This window comes from Anastrepha obliqua, chromosome 3 (assembly GCF_027943255.1).
Source record: "Anastrepha obliqua isolate idAnaObli1 chromosome 3, idAnaObli1_1.0, whole genome shotgun sequence".
Classification (NCBI taxonomy): domain Eukaryota; kingdom Metazoa; phylum Arthropoda; class Insecta; order Diptera; family Tephritidae; genus Anastrepha; species Anastrepha obliqua.
Genome location: NC_072894.1, coordinates 76635864 through 76660479, shown reverse-complemented (window position 1 = coordinate 76660479; position 24616 = coordinate 76635864). Strand labels below are relative to the sequence as shown.

The 24616-nt window shown below is 36.1% G+C and overlaps 2 protein-coding genes across 2 annotated transcripts in view; one reads left to right on the top strand and one right to left on the bottom strand.

The window, feature by feature from the left end:
* The window catches only part of LOC129240310 (cilia- and flagella-associated protein 298), a 99941-nt gene that overhangs the window by 42514 nt on the left and 32811 nt on the right, over window positions 1-24616 (bottom strand). The gene's annotated exons all lie outside the window — the stretch shown is intronic.
* LOC129240305 (uncharacterized) overlaps window positions 8636-24616 on the top strand; it is a 28451-nt gene continuing 12470 nt past the window's right edge. Inside the window, exons 1-2 of the mRNA XM_054876023.1 lie at window positions 8636-8781; window positions 18466-18676. Of these exons, the coding sequence (XP_054731998.1) occupies window positions 8636-8781; window positions 18466-18676 (357 nt within the window). The remainder of the gene's footprint in view (window positions 8782-18465; window positions 18677-24616) is intronic.

Below are 24616 nucleotides of genomic sequence, written 5' to 3'. Positions count from 1 at the left end.
TTGATGGCAGCTTGGCCATCGGAAAAAATATTGATGTTTCTCCCAACAGCGATCCCTAAGCATTTTGCATGCTGGCAGGTTCGCAAAGATCTCTGCTTGAAAGACGCTGCTCGTTTTCGGCAGTTTAAAGGAGACTGAGATATTGGCTGATTTAGAGAAAACCCCCGCTCCCACTACAGATTCCATTAGATGGAATCCGTCAATGAAAACAGAGGTACCTATATCCATGCCGATTCTCCCTTCCTTCCAAGCTTGTCTGCTCGGAAAGATGCCCTTGCACAACCCTCAAAATCCAGCTTGCGGATGAAGAGATCAGTACGAAGTACAGAGAAGGAAGGGGAGATCTGCCTCAAGATGCTACTATGTCCTACAGGAAGTTATTCCAGAGGCCAATCTCCTTCAACCTAACAGCGCCCTAACTTGAATATCCACGGGAAGTAAGTGTAAAATGACGTTGAGTGCAGCAGTGGGACATGTTTTACATGGCTAGTGATGCCCACACATGCAGTTCTCTGCACTCTCTCTAGTTAAGTGGTGTTGTAGCCCTTCTGAAGAGCGACCCACGAACTAGGCAGAACCAGTAAGTTGTACATCCAAAGTACGACACGTGGCTTGAGACCCCATTATACAGAAAGAAGTGATCTCTTTTCCGCCAGCTATATTTTAATTAAATAATTAGGGAGTAAGCCGATACCCGATTAGTATAGAGCAGATTTTCATAAAGTAGGTACGGTATAACGGCGCCGGAAAAAATCGAGTAAGCGGTAATGGCACCAATCATGAAGGATAAGGTACGCTATTTTGCTGATGAACTAAGTAATTTTTAAAAATAATGAAAAAGAAAAAAAAATGAATTACACCTGAGTTATCTTTGACTAGAAACCTGCGAAATAGTCTTACAAATGCAAAATAAATAGAGTGATTTCAGAATAGAGTGATTTCAGATGGCATTCCGGAAAAAGAATTTTGTAATAGATAATTAATTAATTAAAGGAAAAATGTGTAGCAAATTCGAATGCCCCACTCACATCTGAGTTCTGAATGCTGTGAATGATTGATTTAATTTTATTTCAAGTGACGACTGGACAGCTCTTTTAATGTCGTACATGAGTAGTGGAGGGGTATCGGGTCTAACGAGATCTCTGTCTCTTTAGCTAGGATGGGTTCTGTGGAGAGGAGAATGAGACGGTGGACCACGAATCAGGCTTGAGGTCTTTGGCACTGATGTATTAAGAAGCGACCACCTTGGCTCCTTGGCCCCACAAAATCTACTCAGATTTCTTCGGAGCTCGGGTAGATTTAAAGAAAATTAAAAAGGAACCTGAGTGCAGCACAATGGACTTAATTTTGTCTAAAGTGCTGTACTTGTTAGTTTGTTCCGACAAAAAAGTGGTAGAGAGAGTTTAGATAATTTAGGAATAAATATTATTCGAATCATGCCAAAAATTAACAGTGAGCATGTCGCTAGAGAAAAAAATATTATACATATGTTTACATAGATAATACATAAAATTTAATCAGAGCTAGAGATTATTAGGTTTGAATGGTGAGCATAATTTTTTTTTTTTTCAAATAATTATAGTTATCAAACGTCACTAAAAATTAAAATGTTGTCAAAGCACTCATGGATCATATAATTCTACATTAAACATTTGCTGTTCACTTTTGCGCCATAGTGCGTTGTCTTAATACAGAAATGCCCCAACTCATACATTTATTACTTTACAGGAACAGTAGCAAAAACTTGAATGCAAATTTAACTAGAACAGGGAAACGCTTTCCTTGAACTTTTTTTGAATGCTTTTATTGCCGTTAGTTTCCATAGTAAGGAAACAAAATCTGCGAAATAACAAGTAAGGTCCTTCTAGTATACAAATATTAAAGTGATGATATGTAGGATCGACTTAGACTCGCTTATGGAAACCAAAATTTTACATAGACTTTTCTTTGATGTTTACAAAGGAATACCCCAAAGAAAATCCACTATATACATATATTTGTGCGATTGTATTGAGTGTGCAAATTGTCCTCAATCTATCAGCGGAAAAAAATGAAGTAAAGGTTTAAGCAAAGTGACGATGATGGCGACGTCAGCTCAATACCACAGTAAAAGAACTAAACAGTTTTCTTTATTTATTTTCTTAATAGTTTTCTATGTAGACACATACCTAGATAAGTATACGTATGCGTATTTGTATGCTTGTGAATCACAAAGAATCTGTAACACAAAATCATTTTCTTACTTAACTATCAACTGTTTGCATGTTTGTTGACTTACTACCACTCATTGTCGCAATATTCGTAGTAGTTGTTGTTTTTGTAAAATTATGGTGACCTACATATGGTGGCTTGTACACTCGTAAGTGCCACAAAAACTACAATAAAGTATGGCAACAAATAGTGGCAGCGCCCTGGTGCCAGTGCAGCATACATACATGAACGAGCATGGTGCCGATGACTTCATTACTAACAGCCCGAATACTGCAATTGTAGTTACGTATTCGAGCATTTAGTGTTAGATTGTTGGGATGGATGCTCTTCGGTTTATTTTTAGGTGCTGTTGTTGCCATTGAGATGTACGCTGGCATCGCAAGTGACGCGGCAGCCGTAATACTGCACCAGCATTGAAAGAAGGGTGTACGTGTCGTATACGCAACATTCCATTCCACAGATAATAAGCAGCTACCAACAACATACAACCACGATAACAATGCTAGTAGCGTAAAGTAAAATTTATATGCGCTCTCAGTAGCACGCTGAGGAATGAAAATGTTTATTTTATGAGTAAAATTGTGAGTACATTTGTGAATATGGCAACAAAAAAAAGTAAAGAAGAAGCGGGCAGAAACGAATTTTATACAAACGCATATGACCACTTTCATTTATATATATATATATATATTATATATAGGATTGGCGCTTGTACCCGTTTTGGGTGTTTGGTCAAGATCTTGCTTCTATTTGGGGCGCTCTTCCACAAATGGGGGGTCCTACAGTTTTAAGCCCACTCCGAACGGCTAATGGTTTTTATGAGAAGCTTTTGATGGCAAAAATACACTAGGAGTTTTTCCATTGCCTGCCGTAGGGCGGCTGCTAATAAAAAAAATTTTTCTTCCTATTGGTGTTTCACGCAGATTCGAACCTACGTATTCCGAATGGTAGCCAACCCATCCAGCTACGGCGGCCCTCACTTTCATTTAAATACTATATTTATACCTTTAAAATTGTGTTAACTTGCTGAACTGACATAAAATGTAGCATTAACGCGATGGACGTACCTGTATAATAAATTTAAACTTTTTTTGCAAAATACTTTGTCGCGCAAACCAGAGCCATAATTATGCAAACAAAAGAAGGAATCGTTAGCTATATTTTTTGTACAGAAAATTACTCCTCTTTTATGTTTAGTATAAATATATATTTTCTGTAATGATAGCAGTAAATATTTCCATTATTGGAAATAACAAGTGCTAAAAACGCAAATCAGAACATGAAACTTTCCTTGAAAGACGGTTCAACATTACCGAAATGACTCAGATTTATTACTTCAGCAACATGAACAAGAAATGTTTGGGGGACTGGTTATGCTGTTATAATTAGAACAATAACATAAAACTTACAGATGACCATCAGTTGCCAGCAAACCTTAAATCTAAATAGAAATCAGTTAATTCTATTGCGCTGGAAAATCTTGATGTTCCTATAACTGAACAGTGCCTTTCAAAAAGTCTATTAGATTTGCTTTTTTATTTTACTGAAGTCTACCTCATACCGAGACAAACCTAACGAGTTAAGAATGAACAGAAATCAAAATTTAGTTTATGACTCCTATTGAGCTACACTTCAAGGAAATAACCGGATAGTCGGCTATAAGCTCAAAAAACCAGACTCAAACCTTCTTTTGAATGCTTGTATCGATTATGAATAATATGATATATAGGCAACAAACAGCGTCGGATAGACTTTGAAGGGAACTTTCTGCTAGGTTGAACATTCAAAAGGGATTAAATTGCCGATACAAAAGTCACATTTCTATAAACTGACGGGTCTAATATGGTCAGCTGTGTTGTGGTTGCTATCACTTAATAATATTAATAAAAATAATTAATGAAAACCACACGAACATCTTCCAAACGATAGTGGGCACCCTATAAAATGCCAAGAAATAAGGGCACAAATAGAGACAAAGTAGAATTATATATAGTCGGTCAGCCAGGTGGTTCTATACGTAAGAGGTAATACTATAAAGAAATTAAAGCTAGTAAATAAATGCAAAATCAATTACACTCAGTTTCTCATCACTGCTCCCAGCCATAGAGATATCGAAATGAGAGAGCGAATGAATTTGCTAAGCCAGTAGACCGTCTGTATGAATACGTAACCATCAGACTGGGATGCCCTCTTGATATAATCTAAAGAATTTTATTGCATAGCTGGTCAAATATCCAAAGCTGTTAAGTATCAAGTCATCTCTGGTTTAAGCTGCTGTACTTCTTCTCAATAAAATATACATATTTAGACGGACTTAACAATTATTATCGTACACCGGCTCACAGTGGTCCCGCCGCGTAGGAAGAGCGGTCATAAGAACTTTTGGCGCGATAAATGACTTTTTAGTACATTTTTAAGTTGAGAAATGTTTTTATTTATTAAAAAAACATTAAGACATATAATAAAGTAATATATAATATATATAATAAGAATATATATAAGATATAATAATAATAATATATAATAAAGTAATATATAATTAATATAAAGAGTCAAAGGAAAATTAGGTACACACATTTTTTATATAAAATTTTTTTGTTTCGCATAAAGTTTTGCATAAATCTTAAATTATAAACAATAATAGAAAACAACATTACATTCCGAAAGGATGAGCATAAAGTAAATGGATCGGAATTAAGAAGAAGCCTGTGCAAAAGATCCGTGTTAGTTACAGTTCTTGAGTGCTTTCTGGTATTGTCACGTCTGAATTGTTTACTAATTTATTACATGATTCAGCTGCCTCCTCTGATAATTCTCCAATTGATAATAATCAATGATCGATCACCTCCGACCCATGAATGAGCACTTTATGAACTGATACAGGTAAATTATACCATGAATATTTACTAACTAGAATTTTAGCAGTGTCTAGTGCATATATTTTGAATTTATTCGAATTAATTTTAAAACCAGATGAAAGACATTGTAGGAGATAACTACATCTGTCTATAACGTATTTGTCTATTCCTGTGATTTCAGATAATATGGTTGAATGAAGGAAAAATTTTCGTGCTGTATTTCCATCATTAGAGGTGTCACTTCCTCCACTTCGCGGTTTGTCAGCTATCAAGCCTAATTGATCTCTAAACTCCCTCTGAACAAATTCCTTTCTCTTAGCTAAAAGTGCTTTTTCCTCAGATGAACGTGCTTGCCACCTTTTAAATTCGATTCTATAAGAAACATGAATAAAGTAATATTCAAAAAATCTAATCCAAGAATGCAGGGGTGATAAACTAAAGTCAAATCTACTGGAGTTTACTTGTTTGTTTCTACACTTTTCTAAGTCATTCATTTCTTTAGGTGTCGCACCACAAATATAACATTTACTCATAGATGAGTCACTAAGAGCACAGCACACTTTACCATCAACCATAGTTAATTGTCCAATTAATGGTCCAACAAACATTGTAAATTAATTTCGGCAGATCATTCTGTAACGTCAATTCCTGTTGGGTAACACTGTTTTTTTGCGTTAAGAACTTTTTTATAAGATGGTAAAGCGTTAGGCAATTTTGAATGAATAAAGTCTCTTAATAACAAATACTGATGTTTGGTGAGTTTTGTCTCATTAAATAGAGACAAAACTTCGTCCGTATTGAATTCTAAAGAATTTGAATTTGATTGCTTTGAATTACTTAGTATTGCATGAATAGCGGAACTATCAACATTAGCTAGATCGGATAACCTGCGACGCTTTGTCCTCTTGCTGCAATCCTCAAAATCTTTTCTGAGTCTCTGCCTGTGTTCGCTCGGAGAAGGATTCGTAGAGTTTGTCGCCCGACTCCCGCTTTTTCAACACACATAATTCGGTTTCAGTTAACCAATTACTGTACTTGGCAATCAGCCTTGTTTGTGATCTTTGCACTTTTCCTACACATAGGTACAGATTAGACCCTATATCAAGCGCAATCGCAGGTCATCGCAGCTGGAAATTATTTTTCCTTAAAGAGGACATACGTAAGAATATTTTAATGTATGTTTCATTTGTGCGGATTCGTGCGAACTTAGTTAAAACTTTACAAACTTCTTATAAAAAAAATAAACGGCAAATTTTAAAGTACGTATTTCGTACGGTCTGAAAACCTATTAAATAATAATTCAAAAAGATAACAAAACGTTGAACTTGTCGTACATACCTTCAACTTGAATTTCTATTGTACAACAGGTCATACACACAGTAATGCTTAGAAAAATAACACTTCCCGGAACTGCGTAATTACGGAGCGGAGATCACGCTATCACTTTTCAAATTCTCTTACTTTGGAGGCACAATTATAAGTGAATTGTTTGTGCAGTTAAAATTTCTTTTGTACTCTAAGTTACTATGACTAATGAACTAACATTTAGCTAAATATTGTTGCATAATTTTAACATGACTATTTTCATCCAATGTCCTATGGCGGAACCACTGTGCGGCTGCTAGAAAATCATTGTGCAAGAAAGGAGTTTCTTTACGATGTATCTGCTCGCAGCTGTCACGTGGATGATAGCGAGGATATGTTCATAATTTCCCGTTCGAATCTCTAGGCTACTAAACTGGTTAAGCCAAGTTACGGAATTGACAAATTATCGATGTTCACGGACTTGAGTAAATTTATTAGATAATCAAAATGGTTTGACTTATTTAGTAGATGTAGAATGCTTAAAGCTAGAAATACGCTTAAAGTTATATTCAAAAAAGCCGTGGCCTTTTTCGAACACGATTTTATTACATCCAATATATTTATCACCTCCGATTTTCCCAAGCTACCGCAAACAATCATATACGAACCACCCTAGTGCATTAGTGCGCATTGGTATAAAAATAAGCGCAGTCAAACGCACAGAGATAGTGCTTGGTTTGTGTCGTGTTTTGCATTCAGTGTTAACGCTGCTGACACTGTCGTTGATCTTAAGTGTAAAAACAATTAAACAGTTTGTATTAAACATTAACCAAGCAATTTGCTATGTATATACCAGCTCCTATCATCCACTTCCGCAAGCGTACACTTGCTTCCTGTCGTCATTTTCAGGCAACGCTTGCAATGTGAATGACATTGTGAGCTTTGTGGTCGAAGCTTTTGCAACCCATCGAAAGCAGCCGCCCAACGAGCAGAAGTAGAGTGCATACGCGCTCCCACACTCATCCAACAGGCACACGCATACTACCACATACACATAAGAGAGCGATTGTATCACATTTGTCCTTCTGCAACTGATAACTGGTAAAGTCAATGGAGTCAGAACTATGAGTGTTTAGTCTCACTTGGACACTCGTTGGAAGTGGATGTTTAACAACGCGCTGCCATTTTTCTACCGACTCAAACGCGACCAAAACAAGCGCACATACATATATCCGACTTAACCGAACCACCATTTTTTAATTTCATACCATATACATATATTAATTATCGATGTGAATACTTGTGGATTCATGTAAATGCGAGGGAAAAATTAAGAAAAAAATAATGAGTATCAATAGCATATTTTAGCAAAACTCTAATAAAATGGAATAACGGTGATAATGCACATTCAATGAAAGTATTTTGAATGTTTATTTGTTTGTGTATGTGTAGAAACAACGAAATCTAGTAATAACAGAAGACGCAGCTGAGCTGAACTCGGCGCCCGCAGGCAATATAAAATCCAACTCTCAGTATTTACTCTCTAACTGCCTATCCCATCCCTCTACATCCATAAAAAGTGGCAGGCACACATTTACAACAAGGCAAACGAGTCATTTGCTTAGCCAGTGAGTTTGAGTGTCAGTGGATTGGTGGTGAGCAAAACGACTCTAAGCTGAAGAAGTTAATATTTAAAAGGAATTAATTAAAATTATGTGTGTTTGTTTACATGCGCGCAATGATAGCTTATAAAGTGCTGATGACTAATTGCCGTTTCTATTAGTGTGAGTAAATGACATCAACAAGTAAGAAATGTTAAGCTGCATGAGTGGCTGAAATATTCTGTAAAGTAAAAAACAAAAAGGAAATAGTAGCATGAAGAATGTGGGAGTAAATACAGCACGAAAATTTGGTGCAAAGTGCGGATGTATACCTGTAAAGTTAACAAAAAATTAAGTGCAACAGTTTGTCGCAGGCATATTAATTAACGGTATAAGATAAGCAACGAGAAGATATGCCACTATATATACCAACTTGCTAGTAGCATTACCACCTATACTAAATTTAATTAAAACGTTAAATATTTTCTTAGTGAAGTGCGCACCTATATTTTTCCTGTTTGTTAAAACATTAACGCAGTGTCAATTCGTTTCGATAATAATCTCCCAAAAAATTTCAACCAACTGCCACCTTAACCAACCACCTATCAATTTATCACCGTAATTCCACTGTAATCCTCCCACTCTGACTACAGCCTACATATGGGTCGGCGCAAGGATAAACCGCGTCTTATACCGGAACAGGATAAACGCATATGTCGCGCCATTTGCCTTTGCCAATTGACAATGGTATTATCCTGCGTGTCCATTGTCTACCTGAGTGTTGCCATCTATTCGCCATCACTTAAGTGAGTAATCATTGCAGAGCATCAATCGCTTACAGCGCGGTCGTGTGGCGACGCACGCACGCTTCATTATTTTATTGAATGCAATAACATTGTGATTGTTCGATATTATAAAGAGTGTGATATAGCATTGCAATGAAGTTGAACTAGAATATACATCGCAAAATTTTATTATGGGTCTTTGAACTTTTAAAATATTAGCATTAATATAATTTCCTTAATTTTTAATTTATGATTTTCCTAGAAAGTGACAATTCAATTTTTATTTTGATTAAAAGGCATTAACAGCGCTCATATCTTGGGAAGGATTTAACACGACTAGTTTACCTTTAAGTGAATAATAAAGGGTTTTTTTAATAAGAAGTGTTATTTTCATATTCAAAGAAAATTGCGATTTTTTAATATGCATGATCGGTTGTTTATTTCATTATAAAGAGGAAGGTATGCCGTTAATAGTGGAAAATAACATCAGGCAAATGACCACCACGACCACGCTTACAGGACAATATCCTTTTCATGAAATTTTCCATAACCGAACTGCAAAGTGGCTGCCCTATGTCCTTGATAGGCTCACGAATTCCATCTTTGAGGTCTTGAATCGTCCCTGGGCTGTAGACGTAGACCTCCTCTTTCACGTAACCCCAAAGAAAAAAAGCACAAGGTGTTAAATCACAAGATCTTGGTGGCAAATTGTGATCATCTCTTCGAGAGATAACACGGTCCGGAAACTTTTCCCGTAAAATATCAATGCTCTCGTTGCTTGTGTGGCATGTAGCGCCGTCTTGTTGAAAATAAACGTTGTCCAGATCAATACCATCCAATTCCGGCCATAAAAAATCGTTAATCATCTCTCGATACCGCAATCCATTCACCTGTGGCACCTGCTAATAAAGGGTTTTCCAACTTTATTAAAGTGTATTTCTGCCATGAAACATTGTCTCATAAACAAATTCAACTCCAGTTTGTGAAAAGATATCAAGCCGCACTCTACAAATTGACGGTGGAACTCGGCCAAAATAACATGTACGTACATAGCCATACTCTCGGGAGTCCTATTTCAATTTCAATGAAAGTACCGAGCACTGATTTCTCCCCAAAAAATTCAGGCGGTAAGTAGGGTACCGCTAATGCAAGTAGCAATCAATTTGTGTAATGTTTGCTTCGGTTAAAAACTCAAGCGGGCCACAAACAGAAAACGAATCGAAGCAATTGGTTGAAAGTCATTTTGGCACACCCTTGTAGTGGGTTTGGCGATTTTTATTTCATGTTGTCCGTCGCCAAGTGGAGATGAAACGTGGAAAAAAACTATATTAATAATGCTGTACTTTGTGTATTTTAGCTTAAGTACAAGCTAATTAAATCTTCACGAAATACTTTACTTCTTGATGTCATTTTACCGCTATCGTTCGGTCTATAAAATCACAGAAGAAATCTTCATACTTCAACATGAACGTACAAGCGATTGCGAAAAAGACAGCATTTTTTTTAAATATTCAACCTGCGTCTCACACTTGGATATTCATTAAAATTTCAACGATGGGTTAGATTTGAAACGAGCTTAGAAAGAGCGAGAAAAGAAAATCCAATATAAAGAGGTAGTTCTATTTTTAATTCTTAAGTGATAAGTGATAAAATGACGACTTTAAAATATATAAATAAACCATAACTAGATCCATATGAGAATCACTCACTGTCCGTACCTATTATGATATTATAATAATTATCATTCAATAGAAATACTCTAGGGAATATCTCACTTTTTTGTTACCCATGTTAATATGTATAAGGTGGCACACAATTAATCACCTTATCGAAAGATGTATAATTTTTGTAAATGGCGTCGTACGCCACTCATATTTGAGATTTATGAACTAAACAGACAAGTAATGGAGCACGTAAAAGTCAAAATAAAGATTTCCATCACTCAAAAAGTGGCCTGTTCAAAAACCAAATTGGATGATTCCCTTCGCGCCATATTTCGTATTTTCCTTTTTTTTGTTTTTCCTTGTTTACTCCACTCGGGAGCATAGGGCCTCGACAAGACTTAGTCTTGCATTTGTTTCGTTAATCTAGTTTGCTTTCTGCCGTTCCCAGTCCTAAATAGTGGGAATACCCACCTGTCGTTGCTTAGGAACAACGCCTTCTAACTGTTTAGAGCGCCATCTGTGTTTTACATTTTTCTGTCAGAAGGATCACACAGATGGTGAAGGCCTTCGTTAATTTTTTGGTGTGCCTGCGCTATCGCCGCGATTGCCCACTTCCTCTTGCTGGCGTCACTGATGCAATGTGTAACTGTAATGCGCCCACTTTTGTGCGGGAGTATGGATTGGAAAGATAAGGTTTTTGGGGTTGAGGAACTATTTTTTTTTTGTTAGAAACTGAGAAAGTAGGTAAGTTTGGAAAAGTGCGAGAAAAAGAGTTCGAACCCACAACCTCTGGGATGGCAGGCTAATGCACTTACGCTAGACTACCGAGGCCCCATGTATGTATGTACTTTTTATTTTTCCAGAATAAGGTCAATTATAAAGAAACCGTAACCAAAATTGTTTACTGAAACACTTAATTGGTCACTGCCAGTCTAGACATGTTTTGCTAATACAGCTTGTATTACGCCTCCGGCATGTTTTTCTTGGCTCAACTACATCGAGCGCCGCATCATATTTTTGGCATTGAGTGAAAGTAGTTTATCTCCAAGAAAAAACTGTCCAAACTAACCTCAAATAAATTGAAGTCTTCTAACATAAAAATTAAATTACACCATTAGGTTAATTGGAACGAAAAAGTTCAAGCTTAATGCTAATTTTTCCATTGCGCTTAATGCTTAAAGCATCAACAACAAAACACAAAAACCTACCATCATTTTATCACACATAATTAAAATTTACATATAATTATATATTACAAATCTTAACACTAGCCCACAACTATGTAATTATATTGAATATTAGAAGCATGAGCCTACTTCCAAGGGTACAAAGAAAATCGTTGATTCCATATGGGCAGTGGATGGTATTGCTGAACGTGGAGAAATATATGTATTACTAGGTTGTTCAATAAGTTTTGTAGTTCTATGAGAAACACACAATTTTATGGTTTGAAATACACTTCATTATTCAGTGAACATCAATACACTTGTTCCAACGAGAATCCAATTAAAGAATTCCATGCCTGAAGTGAGAGTCTGAAAGGGTTGCAAAATACGCTTCTAGAGTGGTTGTGACCTCATCATTTCATATGTACAAATCTGGTATTCCCGGTGGATGCTCCAACAATTCGAACTTAAATTCATGGATTTTAGCCATTGTCAAAATGGTCTTATGACACGGTACATTGCCCTGATGAAAACGAGTTGTTTTCCTTTATAAGCTGGGTCTTTTTTCACGAGTTTTTAGCTTCAGTTGATCTAAACGGTTACAATAATGTTCAGAAATTATTGTTTTACCAGTTTGTAAGTAATCCATAAACAAAATTCCTTTCATATCCCAAAAAACTGATGCTAACAGCTGCTTGGCCGATTTCTCGACACGAACTCGTTTCGAAGCCGAAGAACCATGTTTACACTACTCTTTAACCTCCTGTTTTGATTCAGGATCATGGTGATAGATCCAAATTTCATCTATAGAGATGATTTAAGGCGCAAAATCCACTTTAACCTTTCGAATACGCTCTAAATGTTGCTGAGAAAGTCGCATTCGAATGTGTTTTTGTTCCATTATTAGCAAATACGGCACCCACTGTGCACATAATTTTCTGAAACCCAATACTTCAGTCAAAATATTGCTTACACTGCCCAATGAGATACCTGAGGCTTCTACTAAATATCTTTCACGATGATCCTATATTTTTTCTACGATTTCTGGTTTTGTTGCTGTTGGTGTTATTTAGATGTCCATGAGGGAGATCCTCTTCAAGACTTGTTCGACCACTTTTGAATTCAGCAACTCATCTTTCTACGTAGTAATTGATGGCGAAAAGTCCTTATACACTTTGAACATTCGTTGAGGAATTTCCTTTTTTTAAACCTTCCAAAAATAAAAATTTAATCACTGCACGATACTCCATTTTCTAAATGGCTTTTAAACAAAGGATGAAATAAAACTTCACTTACGTTCATATGAAGAGTGCGCCAGCATAACAAAAAAAAAACAAAAACAAATAAAAAATTTAGGCTAGTAGCAACGCCCTCTCTTATCGAACCGCAAAACTTATTTAGGAACCTAGTAAACTGATAGCAATTGATAAAGAGCAAAAGCAATATTTGCTGCTGTGGGTAAAACAGTCAAGAAAAAAATATTCTGATATAAAAAAATCAACACTTGTATTCTGATCATGAATGATTTAAATGTTGACAGTCATTTTATTTGAAATTTAAATACCCAGTTTGATTTAAATATTCATAAGATTTATATCAGTAAATATACCAAGTAAGTTTGTAAAGGATACTGTGTTCTCTTTCCTTAGTTAGAATTAAACTGTTGGTAACGACCCTTAAGTATGGTTTTAAAAAATATGAAAATAATTTCTTAGGGTGAAATATGGAATAAAAGGGTGCTTCGCCAATAATAAAAAGAAAAAAAAACAAAAAGTTGTTGACTCATATAAAGAACGCACTAAGATACATATCTTGAAATATTTAATTAATATAATACGTAGTTTTAAAATACAAAATTATTACCAAGTAATTTGTTTCTAGGAAAACCAACTGATGATGTCACAAACATTAATTCTGACCATGTGTTAAAGTTTACTTAACTATGGTCAATGAAAAAATTCTTAAAAAATCTAAAATTTTATATCTTAAATGTTAGTTCTAAAAAAATGAATAAAGAAAAATTTGTTTCAGACTCAGAAACCGATTTCGCAAAGGGCTTGGATGGCCTAATTCGGGTGTTTTTGCTGTAAGCTACAAGTGTTGTGATTAGAAAAAGAGAAATCTAATTTGAAAATTGCTAAAAAATGCAAAGGAGGAAAAATAGAGGGTATTTCAAAATACGCACCTAGATGTTTTTCTAATAATAAAATAGCTTTGACTATTTTTGTTCAAAATACGATCTTAACATACATAATTTAATTGTCCACACTCTCTTTGCAGTACGGTAGCAATATACCTAAATATGCTCAAGAGAATGATCAGTTTTTCATCTGCCAGTCCTTTTTCGATCCTCGACAGAATCTGTTTCTTCAAATTTGTTCAACAACCTTAGAATTTTTGACTTATTCGCACGATTATTTCCACCAAAAAATCACAAATTTAAGTCTTTGAATTACAATCCTTACAGACTATGATAAAAAGTAACTTAGATTCAAATATTGCTATGTATCAGGTCAGTCCATAAGTTCGTGCGTATTTTACCCATAATTTCACTTTTGTCCGATGTTTGCATACAAAAAATTATTCGCGGAATATAACGGAACTATCTGTATTTTCTTTGATATATTGTGCATTCAATAAGCGATTTTAATCGCGGATAGTAGCACGTGTTGTAAAAAATAAAATGGAATCTTCGAACGCGTATAAGAGCCATATATTTTTTTTATAAAAGTGGTAAAAATGCAACAACTGCTGCTGCAGAAATAAACACTGTTCACGGAGAGGATATCGTGAGTGTAAGGACTGCGCAAAAGTGGTTTTCAAAATTCCAAAGTGGTAACTCCGACGCCTTGCTCGAACTCGTGGAAGCTGAGCCAAATTTGACAGTCGATATGATAGCTCAGAGGTTAAATTCATCGCATGGAACAGTTCATAGGCACCTGGTTCAGTTGGGAAAGGTTTCAAGGCTGGGAAAATGGATTCCGCATAGACTTTCCGTCGCCAACCTTCAGCAGAGAGTGAATGTGTGTTCTCAGCTACTGCAACGGCTTGAAGATTAAAGTTTTGAGCCGTATCGTTCCTGTTGATGAAAAATGGGTCCTTTACAATAATCCTGTTCGCAAACGCCAATGGTTAGATAAAGATGAAACACCAGAACCGACCCCTAGAGATGGTCTTCACCCCAAGAAGATTCTCCTGTCTATTTGGTGAGATATGGCCGGTATTGTTTGTTATGAACTTCAGGAACCAAACCAGATGATAACTGCTGATTATTTTTCCCATCAGCCATCAAGCCTGAATGAGGCACTTAACAAAAATCGACCGTCTTTAGTGAATAGACGCAAAGTTTTGTTTCACCACGACAACGCAAGACCTCATACCGCAAGGCAAACATTAGGCAAGCTGAACGAGCTCGGATGGGAGTTAATGCCGCATCCACCATACTCTCCGGATATTGCATTTTGTGATTATCACCTTTTCCATAGACTTCCATCCCATATGATTAACAAGAACTACTCCTCAAAAGAAGCTATAAAAAGGGATATCGAAGCGTATTTTGCCTCCAAGGACAACAAATTTTTTGAGCAGGGAATTGAAAATTTGCCTAAACGTTGGGAAGACATTGTAAATAATGAAGGAAAATATATTATTGATTAATAAATACTTTAAACATCTTTTTTATTAATTCTAAAACCACCTTTAAAAAACACACGAACTTATGGAAAATGACATGAATATAGGTCAGTTGGTGTTTTCCGTTTAAGGCTCTTCTTATTCAGCAGGAAGCTTCCTCATTATCGGATTTGTGTAAGTCTGTTTATGTGCCTTCTGCTCGCAGTTTGTATTGCTTCGTCAACTGTGTCGATGTTTAAGTCGCGGTAAATGTCAGCGTTTGGGTATACCTTGGTGCATTTGTTATTGTCCTAGTATCTTCGACTGGGCTCGTTGCAGTATTGTCAAATTAGATTTAGAAGCTGTGCCCTAAACTTCTAAACCAGAATTCCAAATGGGTGCAATTGTCGTTTTCTAGATTAAGGTTTTGTGTTCCAGCGAAAGCTTTGACTGAGGTGTTAGCAGTTGGTAAAGTTGCCGAAAGTGATTTTTAATTTCGTTTCTTTTTTTTATTATATGGTCCTTGTAATTTAGTTTAGAGCCAATTCGAATGCCCAACTAGATATTTAGCTTTCGTATCAGTATTCTTGTCAGAGTTTCCAATCTTTAATGAGTCTATGGTTACCTCTCTGTTCGTGTAATTGAGTTGAATTTTTTTGTCGCCATTAAGTTCTATATTTAATTTTTTGATTCAATCTAGTGTTTTGTTTAGGTTGTTTTGTACATTTTTTGTGCTATATTCGGGTCTCAATGAGATGCCAATAGTACAGAGTCATCTCCAAACGTCGCAATCATGCTGTTTTCTGAAGATGGTTCCGGTAAATCAGCGGTGTATATGAGATACAGAGTGGGTCTTAATACACTGCCTTGCAGGATTCTAGCGTTCATGAGTTTAATGTGCATGCGTCGTTATATTCAACGTACGTTTTTTTATTTTAGATGTAAGTTTTTAGAGTTAGAAAGTGGTCATTTGGCAACCAAGATTGGAGTTTGTGCAGTAATACAGCGTGCCATACTTTGTCAAAGGCTTTAGCTACGTCGAGATACATATACAGCCGCACATACTTGTTGTTGGGAAGTGTTTGAGCTTTAGCAGCGTTGAAAACGTTCCTAATAAAAATTATGGCTCTGTCGGGCATATGCTGTACAAATTTTCCCGAGATGAAGTCATATTCAGGGGATTTCATGTTTTTAAAGTCGAAATTAATTGTTTTATCTGTGTTAGTAATAAGACCCGTTCTCACCTACGGCTGTGAAACATGGGCCCTTAAAGTTAATGGCATAAAAAAATGATGCGATTTGAAAGAAAAATTCTTAGAAGAATATTCGGCCCTATACGATTAGAAGACGGTACATACCGTATACGGGATAACCACCAGCTCAGTGTTTTAATCGCGGGAGTAAATGTAACGTTTTAAGAATGAGCAGCGATAGAATGACCAAAAAAGTATTTCAATCAAACCCTGAAGGAGCTAAAAGGAGAGGCCGGTCAAGAAGACGATGGTTGCAAGACGTAGAAGACGACATAAACGGGATGAAATTCTAACAACATAGAGCGAAAGCGAACTGTCGAGAAGAATGGAGGCGTATTGTAGAGGAGGCAATGGTTCACCCCAGAATGTAATGCCAAGATGATAATGATCTGTGTTAGTTAAGTTTTTTTTGATGAGTTGCTCGTCTTTATTGCTCGTTGTATGAGTCCAATCGAAGTCGGTGTTATTTTCATTTTGAAATATATTTTCAATATGTTGAGCTAAAATAGTCGCTTTTTCCGATTATGTTGGGGTCCATTGTCCGTTTGTGATTCTTACTGGTGGAAGGTATATTGTAGCTCAGACTATCTTTCTTGTCGCCTTCTACAATGAATAGTTTTTAAATTTTGTTGCGTCCATATTTTTAAGGTAATTGTTTAGTTTTTTGCCTTTTGCATGTTTCAATAGTTCTTTAATTTTTTTAGTTAATTTGTAAATTTGTTGGAAATTTTGTAGTCTGGCTCAGTGTTCTGTTTTGTTTTAGTTTATTTTTTATTGCATCAGGAATGCTATATTTTATATATTAGTTTGTAATTGTAGAGTTGGTGTAGGTCGGCTTAGTGACATAATAGTAGTGTAATTAAAAAGAGCTATTGCAGTTTCAATATCGTTGGCAGTTTTTAATGGGATTTTCATGTCCAGGCTTTGTTCCACTATTTCCATAAAGGTCTTCTAGTCTGTTTGATGGTTATAGGGTGTTAGACTAAGTGTTAGTTGCCGGCATTTTTGAATTGTCAGGATATTGGTGAATGGTCAGATGAAAATTCAACGCATGATGTAAATGTCAATATTGTTAAATTTATTGATTTTGCTATGAAAAAGTCCAGCAAGTCGGGTACTTTACTAATACAAGTCGGCCAGTAAGTGGGTTCCCTGCGCTTATAAAGCAACAGTTTGATCTGATGGCGTCAAGTGGAGCTTATCTTTCTTCTCAGTCTTGAACCCCATGCAATGTTCTTTCCGTTGAAATAACCTCCGGCTATAACCTTCTTTCCAAGTGTCTTTAAATAGTCGACTTAATGCTTTATTTTATATTTAAGTTTTGGTGGACAGTATGCAGCTGAATGCATACACAGCGGAAATAGTCAAGAAGTCAAGAGTCATTAATTTGAATTGTCGTTGCTTGTAGACGGTCCATTTTGAATTCCTCCATTTCGTTACATATAATATTTTGTCATAACATATTTTAGTAGCTGTGCCTCCGGGTGCTTTATTGTCAGGATAATGGTAAATGTTAAAATAAAATTTAAATTTTTTTTATTTAGTAAAAAAGTTATTAACAAAAACATTGGATGATTAATTTGGCGGCACCTTAAATACGCTCTTCAAGGTAATAACTTTCGTTGAAAGTTTAAACTTAAGCAATGATAAGCTTCAAAGTGTGAGCTCAAAGATTGATATGCACATGAAATCGAAAATAGATTCATATCGACGCTGAAGCGCAATAATTTTGCATGATCCCCCATAAATTCCACAGAAGTAATTTTTGAGCCATTTGACAACATTTTGCCGCTAATGCAAATGAAAAGTAAGCAATATGATTTTTTTATAAGAAAATATATTAACATCCAAAGTGAATGTTTGTAAAGGGAAATGTGTTCTCCCTATTCTGCTTTCCAGGACTGTAAATTCGATTTGCTAACCTTTTATTAGTTTAAATTTATCGCACAGTATATTTGAGCTATTTGTTTGTTTAATAATTAATTTATTTGTCATAATTTTTTTTTACAGAGCATTCAAGTCCGGTTTCGAACTCGATCCTGTAATGTGCCAAACAGTTGATCGTCAAATGCCAAATAACTGCCCATGGGCCTCATGCGGTGAATGGTGTCTGACGCGCACCAGTGGCTTTTGTCCACAAATACATTCGGTGGTGCGACGTAACGGTACCGATATACAGCTCAATAATTGCACACGAATCGCCAATACATCCTGTGCCATGGTAAGTGAATCATAACAGTTTTACTCTTTCTTGACTATTCCAGTGAAAAAGTAGGCGTTGATGTAGATATGTATGCGTACCTTCGACTGTATGCTGCTAAAAATAGTGCCACTTTGACTTTTGCTCCACTACTGAAATGTGATTTTCAAAATGTTTCATGATTCTATTCATAACCATTTTTGTACAGTTATTTAGGTATATGTATATGCACGTATGTATGTTAACTTCTGAGCAGATGAGTAACTTTTTACGCAGTATTCGATGAACTTACGATTTCATTTGACGTCATCAAGAAAAATTAGGAAGGAAGAAGATTTCAATCTATGCACAGGATATCAATTAATTGACTCCTTCCTGATTTCGACGTAAATAAGTTATGATTGCGAAAATTGAGAATAGTTGTAGATGGCAGAAAACTAAGAAAAGAACTAGTAAATGAAAAAATTCCCACTAACCTGATTATTAGACGTTTTAGTTCAAATGAAAAGAGCCAACTATTTTCCTTTTTTATACACGCCGATTTCTATTTGATCCATCAAATAGAACTAGAAATACAGCAAAACCCCTAACAGCAAACAAATAACAAATGATGGTCACTATCAATTTAAAAGATTACATATTGAACCGAAATTTCCTCCAATAAATGATATTTCCTCCAATAATAGTATTTGGTTGTTCATTGCAATATCACAACAGTGACTTATTTAATTATTTATTTAAATATGTGTCAGAAAAAAGGAACAGCGATTATTCATGAAGTATAAAAGGGCTGTGTAGTCTTCATCGTTGTCGAGTATAGCCTTGCATCTTTTTTATGCTTTGAACCAGCTTTTCTGTGTAGCTCGTCAACAAACAGGACTAGATTTTGCGAACTTGACGCACGAGTTGCTTGAAATCATGGACTGTCCTTCCGGAAAGATGTAGTTTCATAACTTCCCACACATTTTCAATGGTGTTGGCGTCTGGGGACTGGGAAGGCCAGTCCAATACTGGACGCCATTTTCGTGTTTTGTTGTTTATCAATGTGTTTTTCTGAGAGCAATGGTTTTGATGGTGTGGGACGGTAGGATATGTTCGCCTCCTTCAGTCGACGTTTGATGGTGTTGATACTCACATATATTCCCTTTTCAGCAAGAACTGATTGTGCTTGGCGTAGTCACAAAGAAGGGTCCCACTTAAAAAGTTGAACAAAGTGATCTTGCTTTTTTGTCGTCACTCGCTTCAAGCCGCGCTCGGAAAAGTCATCAACATTTTTGTACTTATAGAAGTGATTCCACATCACAACAAACCTTTTGGATTTTTTAATCACTTTTGCAGCCGTGGCGTAAGATAATTTCGTCCCTATCGAATGCGTGCATAAAAACACTGCCTCAAAACACTTTGCGTACTTCTCTCTCATTTTTATTTGGTTGCGTTTACGAGAAAGTTCCGAACTACACTAACCTGAGTTAGCACTGGCGTCGTAGCCCTTGCGTGGGACTATTATGCAGCAAAAAGCAGAGCGAAATATATCATGAAGTTACAAGAAAAAATCCGGTTCTTTTCTTCTGACACAGACTGTAAGAATCTAGAAAAACACTTAAACTTACTGTGTGTCTTACAGCTAAGAGTCACGTAATTAAGCAAGAACAATTTAAAGTTAAACCCAAACAAATGGATTTTTTTTTTACTCAGAAATAATCAGCCCTTTTTTCTGAAGAAGAACCACTCCAAGTGTAATCTCCCAGGGAGAAGATCTGTTTCCGATATATTAGATGTAGGAAATTCTAACTTCGAATTAACTGAATTCTATATTTTTGATGGTTCCAAGTAGTGTCAGGTGTGTGTCAACTTAAGTACTTTCAAATAAAGTTTAAGCGTGGGAAGAAGTAATAAACAATCCATAATTTAGCTTTACGAACAGTAGCAGACCCAGCAGTGCCGAGTTAATGTTTCTTTGTTCGCTTTGAAAAAATTAATAAGACTTTTTTTGATTTGCTTCAAACGTTTAATGGATATCTCTTTAAACGGATCGCAACATCTCAGTTGCAGTGCAGATGTAGATATTAAAGTATTCTAGAACACTATGGAGGATTTAAAACTCTGTATGACAATTTTTTGATAATGTAAAATCTGTTTATTTAGAATAGATACCGAAGAACATACATTGAGAACTGCTGAGGATCAGCAATCACGTTAAATATTATGGGGAAAAAATAAAAAAGCACTGCGATAACACTATTTTCAACTTCACTCGTTAATCACAAATTTCAAGACCCGAATGGAAAGCTGCGTTCAAATAAACGATAAGTTTGTTGTTGTTGTTGTTGAAGTAGTTGAGTATTTCCACTGAAATAATCCTAATTAGTGACCAGCACCGTTTTACTACCACCGTCCTCGTATAATGATGTATTTTTTTTGAAGTGAAACTTCTTTTGTCTCGAAGGATGAAACGCTGTGAGGAGTAAAACCATAGCGTTTCATCGATATGTGACGCTACGCCAGCGCCATCTGTTAAAAGCGTGGCGTGGATGAAACGCTGTGAGGAGTAAAACTACGCTAAACTACGTAAAACTCCGCTATGCCAGCGCCATCTGTTAAAAGACTGGCGTGGCGTGTCGTCGTGAATGTAATGCGGTCGTTTATTATTGCATTCTTATCGAATGTAATTTGTAAATATGACATTTGATTGACGGCCGCCGTAGCCGAGTGGGTTGGTGCGTGATCACCATTCGGAATTCACAGAGAGGTCGTTGGTTCGAATCTCGGTGAAAGCAAAATTAATGAAAACATTTTTCTAATAGCGGTCGCCCCTCGGCAGGCAATGGCAAACCTCCGAGTGTATTTCTGCCATGAAAAAAATCTGCTCATAAACATATCATAAAACAAAATGAAATAAATGTATAAAAAAAAAAAAAAAAAAAAATTTTCTTGTGATTCGAACCAAGGATTTCGGATCGGAAGCCCACATTGCTAGCCGCTGGGCTATCGCGCTGTGCTGTCGCCGCAAAATAATGTATCATAAATCTGTTTACCATACCAAAGACCATACACTTTGCGAACGCATTTCGGTGGAAACAGTTGACAGTTATCCCAAACACAATATTATTAGTAACGCGAGACGCGTCATAGAGTGTGTGTGTAGTTTTGAGCAAATCTTACAAACATATTTTGTTTTGTTGATTGATTTCTGTTAAATATGGCATCAAATCAACAAAAACGGAAACCGAAAACAGGTGCTGAACGGCAACGTGAGTATTTGGAGCGTAAAAAATTAAGAGCTACTGTTGAACACCGTGACAGTGAATCCTTCGGTTGTACGATAAGTGATAATTTGTAGTACCAACAACAAGATGCGGAACTACCATTGATGCAGTATTTCATCGATACCTTGATAGATTAGAATGTAGATCATTTTTTACGTATTTCAGTTACCATAAAGCCCTTGTTTCATTTTTGGAAAACGAATCCAATAATGATAATGACAATGCCGAGAACCAAATGTAATTGAGTACAATAAATTCATTTCTTTTTATATTAAAATAAATAAATAATTCTGTTTAATAAAATTCCATTCCATGCTTTCCATGACTTCTGCATGCATTATATTGAAATAATAGTTAAATTATTGATTTGTTGATAAAAGAAGTTTCACTTCAATCGTGCGGGTTCCGTGAACTACCACACACTTTCTTTTTTTGTTTTTTTTTGTGTTTTTTTGTTTTTTGTTGTTCTAAGTCAAATCCATTTAGTGAGGTCCAAGTATAGCAGCATGTTCTTTATCTCGATGTGTGAGATCTCATTAATTTGCTGCAGGAAAGGCTTACCAAAGGAGCGGAGTCGTGCCCTAACGATAAATTTAGTTTTGTTACAAAATTGAATGAGTTAAGCATCGATCAAGTCTGCTTGGCTTATACAAAAAATTGCATCATTCTATGAAAATGATATTGAAACCGAATTGATTTCCGAATGTGAAATCGCAAAATATTACTTCTTCGCAAATTCTGATATATACGGGGGCTTTTGTTTCACGTGCTCCTATTTATTTTATAATCTTCTTTTTCTTCTATTAGCGTTACAGCCCGGATGGGCTTTAGCTGCCCCAGCAATCTTCCTTCATTCAACACGATCGAGCGTAAGAGGTTTCCAGTTTTTGACGTCCAATTTTTTCAGACCTTCGGTTAAGTTATGCAGCTAAGTAAAAGTCCAAGTCCATAATCAAAGGTCAATTTGAAATGATTTTCCCACATACAGGGCTAAGCGAAAAATTTTTAAGGGCACCAAAAATTCTATTCTATTAAAAATCTCTTAATTTTTCCTTAACTTTCTTGTTGTGCCCTTCACTCCCTTGAAGCAACTGCTTTTTTTGTCCCTATTAACTCGCTACTGAGACACAGGCACAAAAAGCGTTGGTATACTCGCTATGAAACAAACCCACTTGCATTGCAGTACTCCTTGTAAAATATATACGAAGTGGGTAAAATTATTTATAACAGAAAAATGTGCTCCGAGGTATATAATATGTGCATTAATTTTAAAGCGTTCTTAACACTAAATGAAGAAGTAAAACCAGAAGAAGTTATCACCCATTTTAGCGATAGCACAGAAATAACTCCTTGAGCCCCACACCAATAACTTAGTAGGGGCGCAAAGCATCAGAAATATAAGTGAAAGTACTCTATAAAAACCGCTGCATAGTGATAAACTAATTTTATAGAATTTCAAATAAATTTAATAAAAAAACAAGTTAGAAAGTTCTAATTTTGGTCGCACATGCCACTATATCCCCGCGTGCATCGATAATTAGAGCAAAAATTAGTATATTTCAATGAAACTTGGTGCACATACCAGGTGACGCTCTAAGTCAACTGATTTGAGTTTTTTTTTTTTTGTTAGGTTGCCTCATCTGCCAAAATGTTATCACTTTACTTGACATTTTAAAAATTAAAAGTCTTGAGTAAATCTATGTACCTGTGGACGTGTTTTCGATTCTTTGCACTTTGAAAAATAGATTTGAATTTCCAACAACGAATTGAGAATTGAAATTGTGCGTTAAAAATGGTAATGATTTGGTAATGCTACATTAAAGACAACAGCCGATTCCGAGTGGCATGAACGCTTGAGGAGAGATCGTGAGTCCATCAAAGGCATACCATCGACATGGCAAACTGATGAAAACCTTATGGGTTTCGCACCATGATAGATAGCGTGCCGCACCATGATAGACAACGTACCGCCGCACAATGTCGTCATTGTCCGAGAACGAATACCATCCAACAGCCATCGAGTTCACCTGATCACATGCTTGATCGAGTCGAAAAACCACTACGAGGAACGGGTTTTAACAGCCAAAAGGAAGTAATGGAAGAATCGAAGACATCAAAGCCGTCAGGCAATGGCAAACCTCCGAATGTATTTCTGCCATGAAAAAGCTCCTCATAAAAATATCTGCCGTTCGGAGTCCGCTTGAAACTGTAGGTCCCTGCATTTGTGGAACAACATGAAAACGCACACCACAAATAGGAGGAGGAGCTCGGCCAAACACCCAAAAAGGGTGTACGTATATATATAAGTTTGGCATTTTGACCGCCAAGTCGCGATTATTCTCACATTGCTACTTATAACTACAGGCAACCCCCGTATAACACGGCCCTTCTATAGCACGAATTCACTCTAACATGGTTCGAAAATTATGTAAAACCCTAATAAAAGATGAAATGTAATAAAAGCTATTAAAAGCGAAAGCCTTGAAAATTTACGACTACTTCCAGAAAAATTGAGAAACAGCTAATAATCCAGATTTTGTAGCCAGCAAAGGGTTGTTTGATCTTATGAGAAAACGCTTACTACTACAAATCCTAAAAATAGAAAGTGAAATTGCATCAGCAGATAAAGAAGCCGCCGAAATTTATCCAATGGAATTGAACAGAATTATTGAAGAATTTTTCTAAAGACGAAAAA